This window comes from Rhinolophus sinicus, chromosome 16 (genome assembly GCF_057876585.1).
Source record: "Rhinolophus sinicus isolate RSI-liver-muscle chromosome 16, RSI-T2T, whole genome shotgun sequence".
Classification (NCBI taxonomy): Eukaryota; Metazoa; Chordata; class Mammalia; order Chiroptera; family Rhinolophidae; genus Rhinolophus; species Rhinolophus sinicus.
This window is the reverse complement of record NC_142516.1, coordinates 131744666-131762723: the sequence shown is the minus strand read 5'-3', so window position 1 is coordinate 131762723 and position 18058 is coordinate 131744666. Positions and strand designations below refer to the sequence as shown.

Here is an 18058-nt window from a genome sequence, read left to right as displayed (position 1 = left end):
CAGACTATGAAAATAGCCAGTCTTTATCAACCTTGGAGTCACAGGATTTACTATCCATTGATGAATACGGTAATCGCAAAATGATGCTTTTCCACCTCATTTACCTGCATGGAAACACTCTTCAGTTCTTTTTCTCTTTCACTTAGTAGTATATCATAAGCATTTTTGCATGTTGCTAATTAATTATTTTTTGAAATGGTTATACCAGTATTCACTTAACCATTTCCCTATTATTGGATATTTAGGTTGTTTTCTGTTTTATTTTTTTAAATTAAATTTATTGAGATAATATTATTAATAACATTATATAAATTTCAGGTATACAACTTTATGTTTTCTGTTTTTCAAGATGAATAACACTGTAGTCAACAATTTCTCGCATAGAACTCTCCTTTAGATTATTTTCTTAAGCTAAATTTCCAGGAAGAATATTGCTGTATTAGAGGGTCTCTCCTCTTAAAAATCAACTTGGGCTAGCATTTAAAAAAAACAACACTCCCAACAAAAACAAAATCAGCCTCCCAGGTGATTTCTGCTTTAGAGTGTCTTCATCCTGCCCCTTTTGGTTCTAAAATCAGAAGGATTTCGAATACTTGTTGCAGATGTGTGGTCTTTGACTCATTATCAGAATGAATTACCAAGTGATTGGTGACCATTAGTGGGCAAGGATGTGTTGTGTTTCAAATATGTGGAGAGAAATTTCCTAAATGACTACTGGGGACCATAGTCAGTAAAAATAAACATTATTTCTGTTTTAGTTCAGGGCATCTGAAAGTTTCATTTACTCTTAGATTTTACCGTCTTGTGGACTCCAGGACATCATGTAGTTTTTGTGTTTTTAAAATAAAACTTTTTGTTCACATATCCTGCACTCCTGCAAGCATTTTTTAAGTACTAGATGGTTGTTACTGCCTGGCCCCAGTGCACCTACACCACCAGGAACTGGGTTCACATTTCACTGAAAGCTGGAGAGCTGAGTTTCAGGTAAAGAGGCTGAGTAATAATAACGAATTGTTGCTGAAAACAAGTTAGATCTTCTAGCCGTCTTGCCTTCTCTTCCCTTGTAGTACATGCTGACAGGATAATTCTCACAATTACCAGCTGTAGCCAGAACTGTGTATCTACTATGTTTTTAGCCCTAGCGTAAAAATGTACCATAACTTAACTAGCTCAGCTTGGGTGGCTTATGTGGTTGTGTAGAAGAGGCAGCACTTGTCTTCCTGGAGTTAACAATATTTACCAGGAAATTAGACAAAAGAACAGCATAAAAGGGACAATAATGAAAACTAAAGTCATTTAGTTGCCTCCCATCCCTTCTTCCTTTTACTGTGGAATGCAGCTTGGCTCCAAAGAGAAACGAAGCCTAGCTTTCAGAAAGTGAGCAAGACCTTGGCTTCCATTTCATTTACTCTTCAAAGATTGTTTAATCAGGGGCTTATCTTCCGGGCCTTACTGAGAGAATAACTTGCCTTAAAACAAAGGCAAGGGGGTGGCCGGATAACTTAGTTGGTTAGAGCGTGAACTCTGAACAACATAGTTGCTGGTTTGAATCCAGTGAGCTGCGCCCTCCACAACTAGATTGAAGGACAACGACTTGGAGCTGATGGGCCCTGGAGAAACACACTGTACCCCAATTATTCCCCAATAAAATAAAATAAAAAAGGATTTATATTTAATAAAAACAAAGGCAACTGCTGCTTATTTGCTCATGATTTGTAAGCCCCACTGCCTGCCTGCAACAAAGCTCTTGCTCTTGGACCATACCTAGTAAATAACTGAGTAAATATGGAAAGTTTCCTGGAGACTGCTGTTGGCTGGCCATATAATAGATGCTTTGTACTAAGCATAAACAATATTTATAAAAATAACTACTCTTTGGAATGTTGCAAAGTAAGAGAGAGGTTAGAGAAAGAAATTGCATAACTTAAGTAATGAAAAGCTAGCCAAATCATTACTATAATGGATTATTTGGGGTGGGAGGGCTGGGGTGTGGGGGGGTTAGGATCTCCATCCTTTATAGGTGATTTATAACGAGGAGTACATTATTTACTCAGGTGGCTTCACTACTTCCATTTTAAAATAATACAGCCAACTATATCCAAAAATCATCTGTTATATTATATGGAAAAGTTGGACACAGTTTGAATATTCATCATTCTCATTACAACTATGGAGAAAAAAATCCTGAAAGGAGATATGTGACAATGGACACTATTATTTCTTGGATTAATGAGTATTTTCTTTACATTTCTTCCTCTCTACTTTCTGTAATGCTGAATTGTTTTATAACTTTTTAAATCATCACATACGTGGAATTGTGTAATGATTTCAAAGTCCTACGTACTTTCCCCTTTGGATTATGGAATCTGAACTGAATAGTTGTTTGACAGTTTGTATGAGATACCTTAAGTGTGCATGCCTTTTGAATTCTATGCATTTATCTTAAGGAAATATTTAGAGATATGACCAAAGATTTGTGTTAATAAATTTCCACTAAAATATTATTATATGACTGTGAAAATGGAAAACAACCTTAATACCTAGCAAAAGAGAGATGGTTAAAATATAATGAAATTTTAAGCATCCATTTAAAAAGCAATTTTTGCCAAAATTTAATGATGGGAAAATGCTTACAAAATAATAATATAAAGAAGCTATAAAATTACATTCTGTATGATGTTAAAGTTGTAAAAGGTACCATAAAGAAACCCAGGAAAATTAAGAAAGAAGGAGACCCAAATGCTACATGATGGAGTTATAGGTAATAATTTTTCCCCTCTTCTGTATTTGAGATTTTCCATGATGAGCAAATACTACTTTTGTAATTAAAAAGAAAATCCTGTTATTGGGAGAGGGAATTAATTGTAATTCATTTCCAAGGTTTAGTTCAGATGTCACTCCATCTTTAAAGCTTGTCTGATCACCTGTGTCGCCCTGGTCTCTTGTTTGTCCAGCTCCTAGAGCACGTACCTCTTTTGAACTCCAACTTCCTGAAATTCAGCTTACGGTCATTGAACCCACATGTGTGTCAGACACTGTGGGGATCTGGTTCCTACTCTCGAGAAGTACCTGCTGGTCCCCCTCCAGGTGTCAGCTTCTTCATCTGTCTCCCAGACTCTCTTACAGAGTATCTTATGTAGTCAATGTTTTTGAATGAATAACATCCTTATGTGACAGAGGTGTAATCTAAACATCCTTGAGAACTATTCTTGCCTATTGTTTGCAAACTGCTTTTTGTAAACAGACACTCAACTTTTTAAAAAATTGCTTTAAAACTTAAAAAAAACATAAAATTTATCATCTTAACCTGTTTTAAGTTATTTCAGTAGTGTTAGTTACCTTCACATGTTGAACTACCAATCTTCAGACTTCTTTACCAGATATATAATGTTTTGGTTGAAGATGGTTTGGAAATCACCAATAGAATGATTGAGGTCCAGAGGAGGTACCCTGGGCATGTATGCCTTCAACAAGTTTAAAAAAAAGAGTGAAAGGAGAAGCAGTTTTTCACAAGTGGTCCAACATCTCACCTGTTTCTGTGCAGCCTGTGTTAGATTAGAACCTGCTCTGTATGTGAAAATGTCAGTGTGTGCTTCTGAGCTAGTTTTGCAATCATTGTTCTTTCCTTCCAAGCCAGGACAAGAGGGATGGGATTTCTCTCAGAATTCTGGCTTATGTAGGCCATTTGTGTCACTGGACTAGATAGGACCTTCCATCACGCCGTGTCAGAGTGTTGACGCTGCTCTTGACCTAGCTTCTTACAGACGATGGCCTCTTAGCCTTCCTAAGTGAAACCATTAGGCCCTCAGGACAGTGAAAATGTGATTGCCTCACAGGTCTGCAGGCAAAATTATCTTGAGGTTGTCCCAGGACCTTGTTTCTTTAAACTTACAAATCTCCTGAGCCACAAATTTCAGGAAAAGTTAGTTTAGTTTTCCTCTTCCTGGAGATTTGGTATGACATGTTATTTGTTATATGATCCTTATCTTGTGTTTCCTTATGGTTCGGGCCTGGTCAGTTTGCAGGTGGACTCGGTCATCCCAGATTATAAATACTGATGATGTAACTCCTCAGGGCTCCTGCCCTCATCAGGAGTGGGACTCCTCAGCCCTGGCACAGGCTGCTATGTTACCCAGAGGGTATGCCATCGATGTCTGAGGGTGACTGCTGTGGTGTGGTGGCACTTAGCTTGACTCTGCATATGTTTTTCAGTATGAATGACTTAAAATGGGGTCTCTGAGTGACCAGTGCATGACCAAATCCTTCTGAGTGTAGCTGAGGTAGTCATAGACTGTGAAGGATAAATGGCTACCAGTTGTATTGGGAGGAAAGCATCACCTCCTGCACCTTCTATCACTGGCGTTTCTTTATAAGCTACCTTAGCTTGGGGCTCAGCTCTCAACTGTGCGTTGATATTTGGTTGTGCTAGCTCCTAGTATACACAGAGTATTATGTTTCTAAAAACCCCAAACCCAGACTCTAGTCCAGAGGTCGACAGCCTGTGAACCAAGTATGGATTTTACATTTTTGAAAGGTCATAAAACAAAACAAACAAAACAACAAAGGCAAGCATTCAACAAAGGCCACGCATGGCCTGCGAAGCCTACAGTGTTTTCTCTCTGGCCCTCTACAGAAACCTCATCGGGATTATCACTTCATCAGGGGTTATCATTTGTTTTTTACAGGGGTGTAAATGTCTAACTAGTACGTTGTTTTTTACACCTGAAACTAATTTTTTAAATACTAAAAAAGAAAACTTCATCAGTTACCCACCTGTTTTCCACCTAAATTGAAAACAGGAGACTCAGCTCACTAATAACATTTTCCTCTTTTGTTACTTCTTTTAGATATTTAGACTTTACTGACTTTATCCCTTTCCTCCCCCCTCCCTTCTTTACCTTTCCAAAGAAATACAACCCCTCGGACCCTGCGTTTGCTTATGCACAGCTAACCCACGATGAGCTGATCCAGTTGGTTCTCAAACAGAAGGAGACAATAAGCAAGAAGGAGTTCCAGGTCCGTGAGCTGGAAGACTACATAGACAATCTGCTCGTCAGGGTCATGGAAGAAACACCCAACATCCTCCGAGTTCCAGCTCAGGTTGGCAGAAAAGCAGGAAAGATGTGAATGGCCAGCTCACGACACTGAAATGTTTCTGTGAGTTTGTTTCCACCTCCTCCTGAGGTCAAGGACTTCGTATGCCTGAGAACCAGCGTACAGGCTCCAAGTCACCATCGCCCTTGCATGTTATCTGGCAGGAGTCAGTTCTACCAATTGAAACCAGGTTAATTATTACAATGAATCTTTTACTGTACGTTCCCAGGGTTTTGTTTTTAAATGCCACTGTGCCTTTAACTATGTTATAAATATTTTATGCCCGGACCAAAGACACGGTCATAAGATCTAATCCTGGCCCAGAGATTCAGATGGCTCCAGGGTGTTAATGTATTTTAACACTGGGGTTTTCTTTCTTTGATATTGAGATTCTAAAATACGTATCTCCCAGTCATTAATCTTGGGCTGAAATGAGAAGGACCATGCAGTTGGTGCTGTGTTACACACACTTTTGGCTTTCGAATCACTCACGCATGGCTTTCTGGTTGTTAGATGCTAAATTTTGATACCACATCAACGTCCTGAGCTTAGACTTGGTCTTGTTGTTTTGACTGGAGCAGAGGAGTTTAAGAAAAGCCTCTGAGTGTGCCTTTTATGTTTTGAACAAGCTGCCTTTCTAAACATCAGCTTCCACTACTCTCTAGCCTTAAAATGTGCTCTGTGTAGATCCACAGGACTCTTGTATGGAGATATAAGAAGTAGAACAGGGGAATGGGTTGGCGGGGAGGTAGTCAAAGTCCATTCTCTCATGATAGCAGGGTTCCTGCTGGCTAGAATGGCCCAGTCAGTGCCTTTTTTTTTTTTTTTTTTTTTTTTGGTGAACAGGGCATTTGGCATTTTTATCATCTTATTACTCTTCCTGTTTTTTGTTTTTTTTTCCCAGTCAGTGCTTTGATGGTTCCACCAGGTGGGGAATGATTTTGGTACGATTCTGGTGGCCTTTCTCCCCGTGTCTTGGCTTGGCTCCCTGGTTTCCTTGTCAGCACTTCCTAGCATTTCCCCCCGTTTTCATAAAATTATGAAGAGCAAGAAGATGATCCTTATTTTTGGATTGCTGTATTTTTAAAACTAGATTAATACACATATTTTTTAAAACTAGGACACTTGCCCCCTTCTTAACTAATGGCACCAGTTCAGATTCTTCAGGTAATTTCATTGTTGGTAACCTAATACTGGAATTATTGTTACTATTATTCTTTTTATTTTATTTTTATTTTTTAAGGAGGGCACAGCTCACAGTGGCCCATGTGGGGATCGAACCAGCAATGTTGGTGCTATTAGCACCATGCTCTAACCAGCTGATCTCACCAGCCACTCCGAATACTGGAATTAAAATGTTTCCATGTTACTCATTTTTTCTGCCGGTTGTGACAGAATCTCATCAGATCTTGACTTTTTCCTGGGGGAGGAATATCACAGGCCAATGGGGTGGGAAGGGATAGCAATCCTAGCAGTTATTAAATTGGGAATCTCTTTCTATGTATGTTCTTGTGATATTGAGGTTAAGAGGCAAGATTGTTGGTGGCAGAATTCCTTTTCAGGATCACGTTTGTTGCAACCTTAGTTGTATCGGAGCACTTTAATCTTAAGGATGATACTGTAACTTGATTTACCTAATTAGCCTTTAATTATCTAAGCTATTTTATTTAATACTCTCCCACAGTACTGGGGACCACTGTAAACTTCTCAGATGACTTGTGTTTTTGTAGTGGTATGAAATCTATTAACATACCTACAAAGAGAACTGCATAGTCACTTGAACTCTGAAAATGTATATATTTGTTCTGCAACATGTTTTTTACTTGATATAAATGTATTTTGACTGTGATAACCCAAGTGCACTGGGGGCAGATGTGCTCTGAATGGTTTCTCCTTTGAAGAGCGGATGTGGAGACCTGCCTGCACTGTTCACGGGAAGTGGTTGGTTCGGAGATATCTGTTGCTAGGACCTTGGGGATAGCCGTACCTTGGTCAGTGTTTGAGAGGGACACGTGGGTGGAGGAGTGAATTCCTGTGCTCTGAAATGCCACTTGGGAACTCTGGAGAATGAAGGACAATTTACTTCAAGGGTGTCTGGCTTCTACCACTGCTAGAAAAAAAATTCAATTTATATCATTCCTGTATTTCTCAAAGTAGATAACCTGAAGGTCATTCGTTAACAACTGTCCTTGAGGACTCTACTTTGAGGGAGAATTTATCCAGGAAAAGCTTTAGCCTGCTCTGAGCCGGTAGCAGGGCTCGGTGAGTGGGGGTGCTGGACTCCTAGAACTGGTGTGTGTCTGAGGGCATACGCCCCTCTACACAAGGAGAACTGGGCCTTGCCTCTGGCTGCTGTGAATGCTCACCGAACTGCTGGGCCCGGGGAAGAGGCTGAGCTCTGGAGAAGCAGGAGCAGCTCTCGTCTTGGCCTTGCTTGGCAGCCTCCAGAAAACAGTCAGGACTTGAGGCACCAGATTAAATACCAGACACCTTGCCGTGAACTTCAATTGGAGATCAGCTCCCTGAAGAAACATCAATTATGTGCCTGGTTGTTTCGTATCATCTCATTCCTTGGACTTTGACAGGTGTCCTGCCCTCTCCTTTTATTCCTGTGAATTTCATGAGGGTGGCAGAATGGAGGAGCAACAAAGTCTGCCCTTCGTCATGCAGAACAGCTGATGACCTGAGTGGAGAGGTGTGTGCGGGCATGCATGCATGAGTGGGATACATGTGTGTGGTTCCAGCCTTGCTAACAGTGGGAGCTCCAAAGGGCGTAGCAGAAGGAAGGTCCATGCCACTCAGCCACATGCTGTATTGAAGGCCAGAGGCAATTTAATGTTAAATTATGCAGGATCTTCCCTCACTGGGTTCCTTCTCCCAATTGACGCTTTTTTCTTTTTTAGAACTACTAGTTACTTATCCCTCAAGACTGAAAGATTAATTGCCTTAGGTGGAGAATTTAACCTCCTAGTATCCATACCAACCTCAACTCGAGTTTCTCGGTATCTAACATGTGAGCTACTCACATTACCTCTTCCTCCAACTGAAGGATCGCTCAGTGTTTTTGGATTATCGAATTATTTCCTGCTTTACTTTGGGAATTTTGAATTTCTCTTTGTTTTTAAGGAAGTAACCTAAAATTTCCTATAACACTAAATAAAATGGTACTACCTTTCAAATATTTGTGTCTGTACTTTAGTATGGGTGCAATAAAATTTCTTCTGTCTTCTTAGACAACCTCTCTTGGGGGGTGACCAGTGTTTCCCACCCTCTGAGAGTCTCTCACCTGGATTTCTGCTGCTGCTGCCTTGCCTGGTGCCCAGGGATCCCAATGCCCTTTCTCCTGCAGAGGATGGGACATCTTTAATCCCTTTTCTGTGACACCCCTCATCTTGGCTTGCAGGGACCATAGGTTCTGACAGAGTGGAGAGAAAGCTGCTTCTGTCCTTGCATATCAAGTGCTCACTTCAGGCTGAAACTTGACTGCAAAAAGAAGGCCCACTGATTGAGTTCCCACTGTTTACTAAGCACACCCATTCCCCTATCCACTCACTTAGTCTGTAGATTTCTCTAATTCCTGTCATCCGTGTTTATTCGTAGTAAAACAAAAACAGAGAGAAATCCTAAGTTCCTCACTACCGAGAGGTAACACCAGTATTATTTTGATTTATTGTCCCAGCATTTTTCCTTCATACAAATAGATACACTTTCAAATGAAGATGAGAACACACAGTACAGAGTGTTTTGAACATTTCTGCGTGCCTTTAGATAGGCTTCTGCAACCAAGACTGATTCAGAGGGAGAACCTGCCCTAGCTAACCACCCCCACCACAGAAGAGCTGTGGCGACTACAAAAATGATCTAGGTTACTTCTGGCTCAGGTTATCATCTCAGCCACCTCTGGACCAGAATCAGGACTTGCTGGGGACCACCCTGTTCCCCAACCCCATGGAAAAGAATCTCTTACAGCGTGTGGTTACCACTCCTTGACCTTGGCCGAAGCATCAGCAGCGCGGGCTCCCTCAGCCTTTGAACCCAGCCTCTAAGCAAATGGTCCCATGCCTGAGGCTTCTCATTAGCTGACATGTTTGGGGCTCTGCAGTCTTCCCCTTCCAAGAAGGCAGGAGCTATCACTTCACATTCAAAACTAGCTTACTTCGGCCGGCAGCCTGGGAGAGCAGCTGTGAGTCCACTGGTGACCAACTGCCTCAGCAGGGGGGTTGGGGGGGGCACAAGGCTCATAATACCAGCATGGGCCAGGGAGCTACGTCCTACACAACTAGACTGAGAAACCACGGCTTGAACTGGAGTTGGGGGTGGAAGGCAGAAGAAGGGGAAAAAAAAAATAACTGGCTTGGCTACTTGAGCTCTGTGGGACCAGAGTATCCCAAAGCCACAAAATCTTCTGAGGGAGAAGGTCCTTACTTAGCCTTTCGCTGTTTGACTATTACACAGAAACCTGTATCCTGAGCCATGGAAATAGCCACCTTGGTGACATTGATAGGTTCTCACAAAGTAGAGAGAAAGCTGCTTCTGTCTTTGCATATCAGATGTTCACTTCAGGCTGAACTTTGACTGCAAAAGGAAGGCCCATTTATTGAGTCTCCACTGTTCACTAAGCACTGACCTGTACTACTTCTAATTCTCATCAAGGTAGATAAGATTTCCATTATGCAGATGAGTCTCAGGCATCAGAACTTCAGTTTGCTTAGGGTCACAAAATGAGTAGTTAAGAAAGTATTTGAACTCCTTGCCTTTCTGACCTGGAGGTCTTGAACAGGGCAGCAAACGTGGCCTGTCTCTAGTTTTTGTATGGTCATTAAGCCAAATGTAGGATAAATAAGTAGAGATGTAATGCACAAAATACTGACCATAGTCAAGAACACAACATTAATACTGGAGATTTTTACAGTTTTAATGATTTAAAAAAATCTAAATGACATGAAATTCCAATTTCAGTGTCCACAAAGTTTTATGCAATACAATCATGCTTATTCGTTTATGTCATTGTCTGTGGCTGTATCCATGTTACAACAACAAACTAGAGTAGTTGCAACAGAGACCTTATCGTCCGCCAAGCCTAAGTATTTGCTATCTGGTCCTTTACAGAAAACATTTGCCAACCTCTAGGCTAGGATCACTGGGGGCCAAGGAGACAGTGTTCTGATTCACTTGGAATCCCAGAGGGTTGGAGCAGACAGGGAAAATGGAGGTCATATAACTCAATCCTCCCTCAAGACATGGCCAGATAAGCCCCAGCCTCTCTGAGCAGGGAGGTTCCAGGTAAAGTAACTTATTCATGCTCTCAGTCTATGTAGCAAACGAGGGTCTGTGACCACCTCCATAGAGTTATCAGATGCTTTTTTTCTTAGGAGTTCAAGAAATTAAACACAATAATCTTCAGTCCAGGAAAGGGAAAGTGTGTTGGGGTCACAGAATAAACAAGTCAAAAGGGGAAAATGAATGTGAGTGAGGGAAGTTACTTGGCGCCAGGATTTAGGAAATCCAGGCCATGCCCTGGACTGTGGCCATCTCACCTGTGAGTGTTCGAGAAGAATGTCCACTGCAGAGCTGAGGTGGTGGGAGGAAATCCTGTCAGAAAGGCTGGAGAGCAAACTGCCAGGCTTATTGTGAAGAAGAGAGAGTGTCCTCAGGGTTCAGAGTGAAACTGGTTTAGAGTGACGTCAACTGACCTGGGAGGAGCCCAGGAGTGAGGCTGGATTAAGGACCTGAGAGCAGCCCAACTCCTCCTGGTTACTTGCTCAAGATTGGAATGTTCCTGCCTCTGAGAAATTCAGTCTACGTGTTTCTTTTGACAGGCCCACCTAGAACAGGTATTCACAGAAGTTGAACAGCTCTTTACTGAGTACCAGCGCTCAGTATAGGAGGTGCTCCCAGAACACAGGGATGAGAAAGCCAGATCATTTCCACAGAGACTTGCATCAAAAGGAAAGTCAGGCAAACAACTAGAACACACAGATCTAATGGAGGGAGGACTGGCAGAGAGATTCCTTCAGGTCCCACCCATCGGTGCCTTCCTCTTTGGTCTCCTCTTGAAAGAACTCTGGCCTTAAGGTCAGTATTTCCCATTTGGACCTTGGCTGGGGTCATCTTTCCAACAGCCTCCCCTCCCCAGTAGCTTTCTGGGCACGCAGCCCATTCTGGGTGCTCAGCATTCTAAAAGCTTGCATGCCAGATACCATGTGAACACTGGTGATACGGACACAAGAAACATGGTTCCAGTTTCACAGAAGGGGGGTGGGTTGGGGGGAGGGGGCATTGAGGAGCATCTGGTAAACGTGATCATTATCGCCGAATGATGGTAACTCTTAGAAGTTTGTAGCAGAGGGAAGGACACCGAGGATGATGGATCTGTCCTGATTTCTCAGAGGAAGGCAAATAAATTTCCTTAATAAATCGATTTCTTTTTGAGAAAGTGGAGAACCCACCCCCCCTCACCCCCTGCCAACCCCCAAATTCACATGTTTTAGTAAAGTGCGCCATCTTCTGGCCTGCGTCCTGCCCACCTCCTAGCCCGTTAGTGTCTGAGGGCAAGACTCTTTTATTGTATTACACACTTGTGGCTGGAAAAGAGATTCACCTTGCCACCCCTTACAGTTGTTGGTTGGAAGATCATAAAACTGCTCTTCTATTTTACTATGAGTCATGTTGGGGAAAACAGAGTTTTAAGGCTTCTGTCATGGGTAGATGCCTGTAATAAAATCTCCCTTTAAAAAAATGCAGTTAGGATCAATGCACAATAGGGATGAGAGGAGTCTGATGCTGTTCTTGTATGATGGCATGAAGAACTATTCCCAGTGCCAATTATGTTGTTTTCAGGGACATGTTTCCCTCCCAGTAAGGATGTTGACTATACTGTTCTAACACTAACTCATGCTCATGTGTGCACATGAGCATGCAAGTGTATCGCAATATTTAGCTTCTGGAACTAGAAATAAACCCTCAGCACATACCTCACACTATTGGGGAAATCTAGGAGAGAGGGGATTTGAAATGCCTAAGGCTGATGCGTGGGTTATAAACAAAATGCCGGATATTTCATTGTCGGAAATATCACGACTCATAGTAAAATATTCATATTTGTCGGATATGTCATTTGTTCTGCACTGCGATCCAGGGAACTCACAGTGTCATGAGGCATAGAGGGAGCCCTTTGTGCCTAACTGCTGATTATAACTCTTTCAAAAGAACCTATCGCTGTCTGATCAGACCTCTTTCTTTTTGAGGCTCAAGTGCTCTGTTTGAGGACTCACTAGATACATGGTTATTGTGTAGCCTCAACTCCAGACTAATAAGTACCACTTTTCTTTTGAAAATTTTCCCAACTCTAGGATGCATTATAATTTACTGATTATTCCTTAAGGGAGTATCCCTATTTGTTAAGGGGCTGACAAGACACCCTCAACTTTCAATTCATTCTGCATAGGAGCTGTCCCATCATTTTCTGTCCTCAGTGTGAAAGGCTGATCTCACTCTCCATCCCAACTCCCAATGCAAGGGTGAAATTGAGCCCACAATAGCTTCTAAAATCTGCTAATGCCAGAGGCCTGCCTGAAATCCTCTATTGTCAGCTTGAGAAACAGAAATTCTCCTCCACACACTTTCAGCACTTGCCATGATGACTCCCATCTGCTTTCTTGGAGTCATTAAGGACAGACCTCTGGCCGTCCTTGTCATTTAACTCACTTGTCTTATTTTTCAGACACAATTGATTCTAAGACTTTCAGGCACTAAAATCTCTGTTCTTAGAGTGTAATTAGTACTTAAAAGAAAATATACTCTCCTTTTGGTGACTTTTAATTTATACTCAAACATGTCATACATAATTTTTAATTTTGTCAATGTAAGAAATGTCCAAACCTGTAGAGAATTTTAATGAGTTCATTTGAGCCAAACTGATGGCAATTGATGAGAAACAAAATCTCAATGGATTGAGAAAATGCTCCAAAGAATAGCAGTTTTGCCGCTTATTTGACACATTAGAATCAAAGAGGTAGACGTTGAGAGGGTTACATGAAATTCATTGGTGGTAGATTAAGGGGGCAGGACAAAGCAACATGGGGAAATCTCTGGGATTGGATAAAAAGTAAAATGGAGAGACACACACTTCTTTTACATTAGTGAATACACGATAGTTAATACTTAACATTTATAGAACACAGAGATGGTATTCAGGGAGCAAGATAATAATGAGGAATCTGTGGTTTCGTATTCTGGTGCCTCAGTTGTACATTGAGGGGTCTATGAAAGGGGGATTACTCTCACTTCCCAAGGGTATGTTATCTTACATGCAAAAAAGGCAATAGACAGGTTTACTTAAGGTAAAGGTTGACCTTTGTCAAGGAAGCTATAGGCCCAGGATGTGACTACCTGCCACGACTCACTTTTAGTTAGGAATTTTTATGTTCAGACCATTCTATTGGTTACTTTCGGTCTCTGAGTTTGTAAGGCCCACCATGCAGGCTTCCCCTGAGCTTGTCAGGTTTAGTATGTGGCCCCTTTCAGTCCACTATTTGTAAGCTTGGTTTCAGTAATAGCATCAATTTTGCTCAAGATTCTTTCATCTGTACTAGACCAAGCTAGAAACTTTGGAGCCAGGATCTTGAAGCATCTTAAAGTTCAAGACTTTTAAGGACATCTGAATCTGCTTGTACTCTCCAATTTGCCAAAGGCCTCGCCACTTCATGTTTTTTCACTCCCTTAGACATTTCTTGTCTAACCTCTGAAAGCATTTGAGTTTGCCACTCCGGATTTTAATTATACTCCCTCATTCTACAGTTGAGAAAAACAGACTGCAAAGGGAGGAAACAAACTTGCTTGGGAAAGCTGCTCTGGAAAGTTGAACGCAATTTCCTGCTCTCTCATTACACTACTCTCCCTTTTAGGCACATACTTTGTTCTATGCCAAAAATCAACATTAGTTACTAAAGAGAAATGGAGAATCTGCAATCCCCTTAGCGCTTTAGAAAGGAGAGTTGTTTGGGAAAGGCAACAATTTCTGTCTGTTTAGGTAGAAATTTCACCCAAATTCAACCCCTAGTCTGGCCCTCCTCAAATTAACTGCAGGTACCTGGAAACCCGAAGACGCAGTCCGGGCTAGGAACCTTCTCTCCTAGCTAACATTTCTACCGGAGTCCTCAGAGGAACGGACCGGAAGTTTCGTGTAGCCGCTTTGCGGAGGGACCTACCTGTACTGCTGTCGCGCTGGCCGGAAGAGAAAGGTGCAACCTTTAGAAGGCTCCCCTTTAGAAGACTCCGATAGTGGTCAGTATCGGAAAGCTTCCGCAGCACCGGGAAGTTTGTGAGATGCCGAGCGGAGGCCGGTGCCCCGAGTGCGGCTCTACTGAGCTCGTGGAAGATTCGCACTATTCGCAGAGCCAGCTGGTGTGCTCCGACTGCGGCTGCGTGGTCACCGAAGGCGTCCTTACTACCACCTTCAGCGACGAGGGCAACCTCCGAGGTACCTGTGCCAGTCTTTCCAGGGATGTGGGTACAGCCTGGGGTGATAGAAGTATTGACATCAGATTCCTCTTATCTCCCGTCCAGTCGTCGTCACGTACACACTTAAATACAGGAGAAAACGACCTAAAAGAATGAGCTGCAGGAAGTCAGGGACTGCCATTCGTCTGTTTTTCTAGCATCTCATAAAACATCTGGCATGTATAGTAGGTATAATAGACATTGAACAAAAGAAACAAAGTTCCATCCAACTTACCTGATTTGGTAATGGTGGAAAGACTGTGGATCAATTCTTTGCAAATATTACACATATTATTATCCCGAAGTAGTTTTTAGCACTAACTGTCAAACCATCTTTCTTTCTTTGCTTTCCAAGTCTCTGACCAGTGCAGTCCTCAATATCTGCGGCCAGGACAATTGCCTAGATTGGCTCTACAAGAGGGTACAAATTTGTACTAAAATCTCTGAAAATTTTGAACACTTAGAGCTGCTTTAGAGCAGTCCTAATGTTCCGCAGTCTCTGTGTAGTTGATATTGCTTGTGGGTGTAGAAAACCAGGTGGACTTTTAACGTGCATAGATGAGCACCTTCTGTGAGACAGGGAGCACATGCCTAATGATCTGCATTTTCCCTAGCTTTGTGTGCTGGGAGGGCAGGGGTCTGGTGCTAAAGGCTAAACAAACTTCTTGTCCATTTTCTTACAGAAGTAACGTATTCCCGAAGCACGGGGGAAAATGAACAAGTTAGTCGCAGTGAACAACGAGGTGAGAATCATCTTTTTATATCACAGTGGCTTTAAAGAAAATTCTTCTGATCGTCCAGTCTATGTGCTTGCTTTTCCTGATTTCAGCATTACCATGTTAGGTAGAGTCGAAGAGAATGGTAACTAGAAATAAAGGATGGGGATGTTTTCCAGGAGAGGTATCGATTCAGTATAAGCTTTGGGTCTGTTTGGGGATATGCTTGAGATAGACTCAGGGAGTCCAGGTCAAACTTTGGCTTGGCCCTGAATCAAACCAGCTGATGTGTGACTTCTTTCCACAAATTTCTTTTCGCCTTTAGAATGACTTCACCAAATGTCACTCCTGTCATTGTAGAAAGATTCTGTACATTATTTGTGTATTGGAGGCAATTTAGCAGAAATTGCTATTAGCTACACAGTAGCTCTTTTGACCCGTCTAACTCTTGCTGCGGGTTTTCCCAGGGCTCCGCCGAGTGAGGGACCTCTGTCGAGTTTTGCAGTTGCCATCAACATTTGAGGACACAGCAGTTGCCTACTATCAACAGGCATACCGGCACTCTGGCATCCGTGCTGCCAGACTGCAAAAGAAGGAGGTGCTGGTGGGGTGCTGTGTCTTAATCACCTGCCGGCAGCATAACTGGCCCCTAACCATGGGAACCATCTGCACCCTGTTGTATGCAGATTTGGATGTGTTTTCTGGCACATTCATGCAGATAGTGAAGCTCCTAGGGCTGGATGTGCCATCTCTGTGCTTGACAGACCTGGTGAAGACTTACTGTGGCAGGTAGGTCTAGTGGGAGACAATGGCATGGGATGGGTCCTTACACCCGAATCCTTTTACCTTTGGCTGGCTGTTTTTGACCAAAGCCCATCTAAAAGGATGTGGGAGAAAAATCTATTCTCCCTCTCGTGTGCCTAGTACTAGTAAGGTTAATCCCATTTTACCTTTCTAGAATGCTATAATTTTCAAATCCCCTTGCCTTCACAGCAACCTAATGATGTAGGAAAGTGGGCATTAGCCTTGGCACAGGGCTCTGAGTTACACCACACATGTGGTGTGTGGCCTGTGTTGCTGTACACAATGGCCTGCCTCAGTGGGATCGTATGCGAATGGAGCTGAAAAAATATAGTAGATGACAGAGCTGCAGTTAGAGGCTAATTCTTTTTTTTTTTTTTTTTTAAGTAGCTGTGGGTTGTTGTTTTTTTTTTCTGACAAATACTGTAGAAAACAAAGGCTATCAATGTCAAATAGTCTTGGGTTTGAAACTTGGTTACTTCATAGCTGGATGACTGTGGGCGTTTTTCAACTATAAATGCACGTAACAGGGTGTAGAGTAAAGAACATTTTAAAGCTCTCAGAATAATGGCTGTCGGGGTGCTCAACAATTGTTAGCTCCCTTCTGCATTCACCTCACAAGCAGAAAACTCACCCTGTCTCCTCAGTACCTGTATGAAACTTCCTGCCCAGCAAACTTGAGTGTTCCCAAGAGGCTAGAACAGCTTACCCAGCTTGAGCAGACTGCTCTTCCTCACTTTGGAAGAGCTGCGCCCATAGGCATTGAGACCAGACCCTCATTTTGGTTATTTCAGCTTCAGACTGTTCCAAGCCTCCGCATCTGTGCCCGCCAAATACGTGGAAGACAAAGAGAAGATGCTGTCACGAACACTGCAGTTGGTGGAGCTGGCAGATGAGACATGGCTGGTGACTGGACGGCATCCTTTGCCTGTCATCACTGCTGCTACTTTCCTGGCTTGGCAGTCGTTGAAGCCTTCAGATCGTCTGACATGTTCCCTGGCCCGATTTTGTAAATTAGCAAATGTGGACCTGCCCTACCCTGCTTCTTCCCGCTTACAGGAGCTGCTGGCTGTGCTACTGAGGATGGCTGAGCAGCTGGCCTGGTTGCAGGTTCTGAAACTTGACAAACGGTCTGTGGTGAAGCACATCGGCGATCTGCTCCAGCACCGCCACACACTGCTTCGCAAGGCCTTTCGAGAAGGAACAGCAGAGGTGGAGGCCCAGAAGGAGCTGCAGGAACAGGGACAGCAGCAAGGACAGGGAACAGAAGTGGGGAGCAGTTCCTTAGATTTGCCTGAGGGGAAGCGATCAGCTAGTCCTGCCCTCCTCCTCCCACCCTGCATGTTGAAGCCCCCAAAGCGGGTCTGTCCTACCCCCCCTGTCTCCACGGTCACTGGAGATGAGAACATTTCTGATAGTGAAATAGAGCAGTATTTGCGTACCCCTCAGGAAGTTAGGGACTTTCAGAGAGCCCAAGCTGCTAGACAGGCTGCCACCAGTGGTCCTAACCCTCCCTGATGTACATCGGGGGTGCGGAGCCCTCCACCTCATTCTGACAGCAGCTTGATAATAGGCCTGTCATAGCTAGAGAAATAAGTGTATACAAGTCTTTAGGTGTTGTCTTTCCTGTTTAAAGGAGCTAAGTGGGACCCCGCAGTTCATTGGAGCCCAAGTCCTGGAGCAGATATCAGGAGTGCAGGGGCGCCTGGGTTGGGCAGAGTCCCCCCTGCTTGGTGCCAAAGAGCAGGTTGCATATGTTCACATTCTGTGGATGGCTTTCCCGGGAGAGGGTCAGGCTCTCTCCTGCTCCTGGTTTGAATTGGATTCAGTGCTGCTACTGCGCTGATGGGGCCTCCTTGCTGGTGTGGAGCAGTTGGCATTTCCAGTGGTCTCAGCCCTCAGAGGACAGGAACTGTGCAACTCTGCCCTGTATCCTTTCCCAGGCA

General features: G+C 43.1%; 2 protein-coding genes across 3 annotated transcripts in view; both read left to right on the top strand.

The window, feature by feature from the left end:
- The window catches only part of RAB11FIP1 (RAB11 family interacting protein 1), a 29936-nt gene extending 21663 nt beyond the window's left edge, over window positions 1–8273 (top strand). For both annotated transcript variants that reach the window (XM_019748137.3, XM_019748138.3), the window contains one exon: window positions 4909–8273. In XM_019748137.3, coding sequence (XP_019603696.3) covers window positions 4909–5127 — 219 coding nt within the window. In that variant the 3' untranslated portion in view covers window positions 5128–8273. The remainder of the gene's footprint in view (window positions 1–4908) is intronic.
- Window positions 8274–14271: 5998 nt separating this feature from the next.
- BRF2 (BRF2 general transcription factor IIIB subunit) lies at window positions 14272–17975 on the top strand. The gene is made up of 4 exons (XM_019748139.3): window positions 14272–14575; window positions 15279–15338; window positions 15779–16100; window positions 16907–17975. The coding sequence occupies exons 1-4, from the start codon at window positions 14422–14424 to the stop codon at window positions 17628–17630; spliced, it is 1260 nt and encodes a 419-aa protein (XP_019603698.2). The 5' UTR covers window positions 14272–14421; the 3' UTR covers window positions 17631–17975.
- The last annotated feature ends 83 nt before the right edge of the window (window positions 17976–18058 follow it).